The 8252-nt window shown below is 33.6% G+C and overlaps 1 protein-coding gene across 10 annotated transcripts in view; it reads right to left on the reverse strand.

The window, feature by feature from the left end:
• PHF14 (PHD finger protein 14) overlaps nucleotides 1-8252 on the reverse strand; it is a 195611-nt gene that overhangs the window by 155930 nt on the left and 31429 nt on the right. For all 10 annotated transcript variants that reach the window (XR_014139322.1, XR_014139324.1, XR_014139323.1 and 7 more), the window contains 2 exons: nucleotides 5109-5268; nucleotides 571-682 (listed from right to left, as the gene is read on the reverse strand). Coding sequence is in view for 7 of the 10 variants with exons in the window: in XM_081800474.1 (XP_081656600.1) it covers nucleotides 571-682; nucleotides 5109-5268 (272 nt within the window). In the remaining 3 variants the exon portion in view is untranslated. The remainder of the gene's footprint in view (nucleotides 1-570; nucleotides 683-5108; nucleotides 5269-8252) is intronic.

Genomic DNA, 8252 nt, shown 5'->3' on the forward strand with positions numbered 1-8252 from the left:
CAGGGATGTCTGTAGTAATCATGTAACTAAATTTAAATTAGTAAGTGTATTTTTATCACTTATAATCCTAAAGCTCAAGCAATAAAAACCAATTTATAAACTTGAGGCTCAGAATCAGTTGCTAGACAGGTTTTGTAGTCATTAAAAAAAAACAAACAAAAAACAGTCCTTGAAGTCTAAAAGTAAAATAACAGGTGCTTCTTATACTCTTTTCGTAATTTTGGTAAATTCCATTTCAAAAGTAAAGTCAGAAATTAGGTTTGTATTTGTTCTAACTAGTCTGAGAATTCATATGTGCTAGGGAGTGTGCTAAATGGCACAGAAATGTTAAGTAGAATCAATTATCATTTTACCCCAAAAGTTAAAGAATACATGAAGGAATTTATAAATTATGGGCTTTCTGGGAAAATTACTATCAATAATAGATGATTTAGTGCTAACTACTCTACAAACTAGTATAATAAGAATAAGCATTTCTGTACTCAACAATGATATGGTATTAGTAAAAAGCCATACAAACTAACAAGTAAAATTTTTCTCTTTTAGACAATAAAGAAAACTTTGTCTCACCTTGGCACCATATTTGGAATAATTCATTTCTGTTAGTGTTACTGGTCGTAATTTGTCAATATCTCCAAAGGCTACTCCAGGAACATACAGGGCACAAACAATATGAACCCATCTATAAGGAGAGAAAATATGATTTTGCCATCAAACCCTTTCATAAAATGCCCACAAGGAAAATAAACATAAAATATGTGCCATCTCAAATAACTCCTGAAAGAATTCTATGGTCAGATCTCAGAATCTCACATAACTGAAGAATATCGAATAAGCACAACTGCAATAAGCACTTTTCTAGCACTTAGCCAAAGCTGAGAGTTAACAACTATAATTGCCTGTCACTTCAGTTCACTGCACTTTGCACTCACCTATTTTTCTTAAATATTTGCACAAAACCACTATTCAAATGAAACAAAACATCATTTTCTTATGCGTGGAAAGGTATTCACATTCATTACTTTAAGCACTCTGAGAAGTAAGGATCTAATTTAAGAACTGTGAAGTAATTCTGCAGTAATTAGGTAAAATTATTCTTCCTTGTTACTTTTTTCTAAAAGCTGTTGGAATAGTCCTTCAGAACACTTTAAAACAATTTTTAATGTTCATCCTTTCTTTCTTCCCAGGTTAAAACTGATTCTCGAAGACTGTCCAGAACAGTTATAAAATATAAGGAAGTCCTGTTTCACTCATCTGTTCACCATACAACCTTTGTACTAAAACTTATATGCCCCACATGTATTTTTTTAAGTCTGAATGATACGCAACACTAAATAAAGAATGCTTGAAGTTTCAGTACACTAAAAAAAGGTAGTTGATTCTAATTTCATTTTTTAAAAGCTGCGCTGAAACTTTTGAAATGCATCAGGAATCCTTTCTGTTTACATACAACCACACAATATATGGGATCACCAGATTTCGAAATTTAAACAGATCTATATCACTTCTGTAAGAAAGAAGGTAAAAATGAGACAGCAAATCTCTCTTAACCTTGTGACTATATTAACAACAAATTCTGCTTTATCACAGCTTGAGAGGCTACGACTGCTATATGGTTGTGTTTTGTGACACATTATACATTTTAAAAGAGTAAGACTAAGAATCATTTTATAGAGGCACTGGGGAAAAGTTACAAATCTTTAGAAATTATCTTTTTTATTGAGAAGAAAATCCAAGATTTTGAGATTTTCTTGATAAAATGTTTTAATCCAACCTCCCAAATGCATCCTGTGGAGTTCGATATAAAGATACACATCTTCAACAAGCAGCTGCTTTCTCAATTTAATTTGCGCAGCTTTTTCATGCTCCACTGGTGTATTAAATGCCACTGTACTCTGTAGGAGTTTATCTTTGATAAACCCAACAGCTGGCTGCTTGCTTCATACTGACCTTCTGAAAATATTTTAGTACAAGTCATGCAAGTACTACAGATTTAAACTGCCATTTCAGTGTGATTGGCACAAAACTGTATCATTTCCCCAACCACTGACGTGAGGATGTCAACTTGGGTCTTTATTAAAATGCGTATCAAACAGCTGAGACAATTTTGTTCCTTTTTAATACCTTTTGTAAATAATTTTTTGTTCATTTGTTTAATTGTACATACTTTAGAACTCTGTAATTAAGACAAATGGAGAAATCAAAAGGGAACCATCTTTGCTATGTTAACGTCCATTTTGCTTAGAGCTATAAGGAAAGATGTTGACTGGGGAAATGAAACAGAAATCAAGCACCACATAAAACCACCAAAAAACGAAGAGTCAAAATTGTCATTCTAGCATGGAAACTATTAATATATCCTTTTAAACTCACATATTTTAATAGAGCAAACTAACTAGATGTAGAACTTGCGGCTCCCATCAGAAACAGAGGGGGAAAAAGTCTAATTAGCCTATGTGATATGCAGTTTCAAAACCTTTTTCATTCTTTCCATACATTGTTCTTTTTTTTCCCCCATTTACCGTTTGAAGCTAGAATACTAAATGGCTTGCCAAATTTTCTTGACTTTTTTTTTTGCCTTGTATCAAAGTATATCAAGGTTCAACTATATCCTTCAAACTATTTCAAGACCTGTAATTTCCACCATAGCCTATAGATGAGTGTGTGCCTCAATGCAAATAAAATGTTCAAATACTATAGAAGAACCTCTGCGAGGCTGTACCACCAAGGGAAGTGTCTGTAGAGGTAAGATCCACAGGAGTCAGTACAAATATTTCTGAGTGAATCTAATTAAAGGGGCCTCTCTTTTCTCCATTCAGAAACAATTTTACAAGTCATTTTGTGGATTATAATAGCGTGAAGAGACAGGTACTTTATAGTTTTTCAATAGAACTTTTAAATTATGAACAAGAAAAGAGGTAAAACAAATTATTTTCCCTAAGAGGAAGCTCTGTGTTTTCCAAAGTTGTCTTACTTATTCACCACAATTTCTCATCAAAAATTTCAACTGTCAGGACTAAATAGTTACCAGAAGGAATTCATGCAGCTGATACTCTATGATCACCTTAAGGAAATGGAACAATACTGGTAGTAAGAAAACCATTAGGAGCAGCAGTAGCAGAAGCAGTAGAAATAAGGAGACATTTATTAACCACTTGCTATGCTCCAGAAACTGTACTGTTTTATAGGAATCACCTCATTCCTCTCAAAAGTACTAAGAAAATAGAGGTTTTAAAAAGTTAAATCAAATGCCTATAATCACAGTTAGTAAAAAAAAAAAAAAAGACCAGAACTCAAATATAGGCAGTCCAACCTGGAAGCACACACTTTTAATGCTGCACTCAATTCCCTAATTCTGGGCCCAAGTCAGTCCAAACATGAAATAATGCCCGGGTCTATGACAGAGACTAAAGATTCATGTCAATACATCAAATCATTTGTTATGCCTTGTATTTTATTTCACCTTTTTGGATGTGCAATGAGGAAGAAGAGCTAAGATTTTTAGCCATTTTTCCTAGACATCAACACACAGGCTTCTCCAAGATTCCATGGTAGATTCTATGCTATCCCAACAACCTTGTATGGCAACATTTCTCAGGGGCCTCTCCACCAACCAAGGGACATATAAGAAAAATATTTCTGACTTTGCTAAAGTAACATGTATTAAATTTTAAAGACTATCTTTACTTTGGGATAAAATGTATCCTATCCTTTTCAATGTTAAAATATGGAAAATAATGCTGAAAATTTGTCCCACTATTAAACATTTTTAAAAATACTGAAATATTTCATCACAAAATAAAAAACTTAATATATTTTAGTACTCATATTGGGGGGGGCGGTGGGGAGGTCAGGTAGGTAATGATCCATAAAATACAAGAGGGTAGGAACTACTCTTAAACTACCCAGATGGTAGTCTCCTGGGCAAAAACATGAAAAATATCAACACTATTATGATGACAATTGCTCAAATGTAATAATAAAGATTAGTATGAGTGTAGTGAAAAAAACATAGATCTTTGTGCCAGTTATCAATTTATTGCCTCTCAGCTCCAAATCCACCTCAAATATCTGCTATGCAATAATGGAGAAAATACCTTCAGCATTTCTCCTTTACAGTGAGCAAGATATTAAGCTGTCTCAGTAGAAGTGGTAGAGAGCACTGTAGGAGGAAAGCACTTCTCAGCAGGGATGATGAAGAGCATCTGCCAGGGCTCTGCCCCAGCCACATACACCAACTACCAACTCTGTGCCCTCGCAAGCCCAGCCCGGAGATCACTTTTCTGTGGCCCTCCCAACACGGACCCCACACACTCCAGACACCATACTGGTGCCCCAGTACCTTCTGCAACTTGTGCCTAGACACCCACTTGCCACGAACTAAAGACCAGTTCTGGCCCAGGCAAACCAGTAAGCATCTCTGCCATCCAATAGCTTGCAACTACACCTTCTCCAATAAGGTCTGAACTCCAGCCTTGGGGAGGGGTCTTCCAAGTTTGTCATTCCCTGGATGCTCTCCCTCGGCCTTAGGGTATCCTTTAGAGTTCTTTTATATTACAGTTACTTTTTTTTTTTTTAATTAAATTAGCCAACTTGTAGTACATCATTAGTTTTTTTTTAATTAACATATAATGTATTATTTGTTTCAGGGGTACAGGCTGTGATATCACAGTTACTCTTATCATAGCTTAATAATTCTGTAAAGTCCCCTTTTAAAACCACTGTATGGGTTCTGTCTTCTGATATACTTTTGAAGTCAGACAGATCTGGGTTCAAATCTGACTATTCACCTGCTTGTGACCTTGATCAAATTAAAATTACTTAATGATCTAAGGCTCAGGTACTACACCCATAAAATGGAAAACTTTAGCAACTGTCTCATTATAGAGTCATCACTGGGATTAAATGGGACTATGGCTATAAAGGCAAATGCAGATAACCAATAAATAGTCTTTTCTCCTTCCCCTGATCTGTAGCCTACTGTCCATTTACCCTATGCCAAAAAAAATACAAAGAAACAATCAAACAAAAGTTTGTAACTGAAAAAATAATAGAAGCAGACACATTATAAAGCAGGCATATAAACCCATCAGAATTATGACATCAACCTTCCAGCATCTGTCTCCTTGAAAATTCCATCCTGATTGGGACAGAGTTCACAGCTAGGGGAAACACCACATTTACAGGCATCACAAAACCAAGGTTCTGTGGAGTTTTCAGAAGCTGAACTCATAATAGAGTCACTCTCTCCATCAACTCCATAACAACCTAAAAAAAAAAAAAAGGTATGATTAAATAGTTTATTTTTTAACTCATTTATAAAATTACAAAAGAAAAAGGGAAGTAGAGAACAAATCTGAAAAACTAATGGTTTATAAGAATGATATTAAAGTCAAAACATGTATGTGAAATCATTTTATAAAAGTACTTTTTCACTACCATAGTATGCACAATGAAACAAATGACCTTTTAAAATAATTTTACATCTACTGGAAAAGCATTACGGGAATAAAAATTACATAAAAATAGGAATCTTCATTAAAAAGAAATCAGATTGTATCTAGGAACTACTGATTAACATTCATTGAGCTCCTTTTGTAATGGACACTTAAATATTTAAGACCATGCTCATGCAAAACAAACATATAATCAAAAAGGTCTCAAACTTTGGGGATGGCAGATAAAACACAAATTCATATAACCATAAACACAAAGTTAAGTATTAGGAAAAGAAAAATACATAAACCCACACAGACATAAATTAAGGTTATAGGACAATTTGAATAGTTCAGACTAGAGTTAGACAAACTGAGTTCCATTCACAACTGAGCCAACTTCTAGCTCTAGGAGGTATTTGATCTTTTTAAACATTTATGATTCTATCTTCTGTAAAAATTTATCCATAACTGAAATTAATAAAAACAGATTACTCTTTTTCTGTTTAACTCAATATTCTGAGAGAAGTTAAATTATTTAATGAGAAAATGTGATAAAAAATTTTTAAAGATCCTCACTGCAAACAAACAAGATTAGTTAGTACACGTCTTTACGTTTTAGAGTAGGTCATGTTATACTTCATCTACCTTTCAATTATTAAGAGTAAAATGTTTCCTTATCTATGCAAATATACATATCTGCAATTACAAATTATATTTAAAGTTACTATTTGCACTTCCAGATTTGTTAAAACTTTTTATAAAATTAAAAAGATTTTCCTTGATTTTGAACTTAATAGATGTGAAACATGAACACCAACATGAAAGTCAAGCAAAATATCACTGTCAACATTTTGGTAAGATCAGGTTCTCATTAAAATTCTTGAAACTCAATTTTGTCAATGAACTCGGTGTTGATGAGGCTCTTTGTGCCTGACAAACCAAACTCACTAGAAAGTTATGTCACATCCATTATCATGAATAATTCTTTCTCAGTATAAAAATACCAAGAAGAATGTATTGGCACCATCACAGTATTGATAAATATAGAATTCAATAAAGGGCAACTGAAAAGTTCAGAGATCATTTCACCCAGACTATAAAAAACATGTCGAACTCTTGATGACTTACATAACAACTACAATAGTCATGACTCCTAAATAGTTTTCTTTTTCCTGAATGATGCTTGACGCAACACTTCATATTACCTAGACGACACCACCCTCATGATAAAAATATCCTGAAGAGAAAAAAAAATTAATGCATAAATAGAAATAAACTACAACTTAATTCTAGGCCTGATGTACACCCTCATCATCTTTAGGCTGGGGCACTTCTCTGATCTCCTAAGACACATTTATTACCTCTCCAAGATAGGTTGCTTCTACAGATAGCCAAATATCAACCACCCCAGGATCTTCTGACCAGGTTTATTCTAAGAATCTAAGTGCCAAATTCTAAGGGGCATCCAAAGTGACCTCCAATAAACTGAAGACATTAAAAACAAACAAACAAAAAAACACTATATGAGAAGCATATGTAAGCAACACTCATCTCTCAAAAGGCTTTACCCCACAGGTAAGTTTATATGCATCCAATGTAAGATGTGATTATTTGAACTGGTTACACATTAAACAGACAACTGGAGCCTAAACCGGAGAGTGTCTTCTCACAAACACCAAAGATACTCAAATTAAAATAAATAACTATATAAATACTGAGTTAAATCACCCAGAAAGAAAAAGAACCATACACAACTAGTAAATAATTTTAAAGCATCAACATTAATTTACTAGATGTCATTAATAGGTCAATAGTCATGTGTAAGTATTTTAGTCACACAATGCTACCAGGGACTATAGATTATAATTAAAATAGCCTGGTAGGAATAAAACTAAAAAGTTGGTTTGCAACTATGACTTACATAAGCTGCCTGAAGCAGATGCCATTAATTGTCATCTTTATGCCATTCAAAGGCTTTATAACAGTGAACCTTAACGTAATCTGAAAATCATACAAAAGGATGCCAAAGAAAAGATTTCAAAGGAGCTAGACTATATAGTACACAAGATGAGCAAAGAAATCAAAACTTTTAATTTCTTTAATATCATTAAATTTGTGGTTGGTAATCATTATCTTCACTTCTGTTTAGATATACGTTTTTTAGATGACAAATCCTAAAATGAAAGGAAATACAAATTTCTTCTTGGGAGCAGTTATTATTATCACCAATAAAAAAGAATTTTTCAGTAAACGCAATAGTAAGCAAAATACTGTATTCAAAGAAAAATCACAAAACAAAAAAATGAAAAATAACCTGCTTTCTCAAAGGTTTATGCAATACTACAAGGAAAAAAATCTATTTTCTTTACAAAATAATGTTCCTTTTACTTCAAAGGATTCTTTCATCTGTATTCACACAAAGTAGGCAATTACCAAAATAACAAAGCCCCCATGGGGCTACTTTATTTACTTCATTTGCCAAAATCAAGGTAAATCACAGCAGTTTTTTACAATAAAGCAAAATTTCAATTCTGTTTTTTAAAGAATATTCTATACACATGGCAAAAATCTGCACACACATTAAACCTACAAACAACCTGAAGAATGACTAAATACATTTTAAGATCTTTTTCTTTCCTCCATGCAAAACAGAATTTAAAGTACCATAAAACAGGGTTGCTGGAGTGGGGGGTGGGGTGGGAGGGATGGGGTGACTGGGTGATAGACACTGGGGAGGGTATGTGCTCTGGTAAGCGCTGTGAATTGTGCAAGACTGTTGAATCTCAGATCTGTACCTCTGAAACAAATAATGCA

This window comes from Leptonychotes weddellii, chromosome 12 (genome assembly GCF_054177405.1).
Source record: "Leptonychotes weddellii isolate Sample4059 chromosome 12, ASM5417740v2, whole genome shotgun sequence".
In the NCBI taxonomy this organism is placed as follows: Eukaryota; Metazoa; Chordata; class Mammalia; order Carnivora; family Phocidae; genus Leptonychotes; species Leptonychotes weddellii.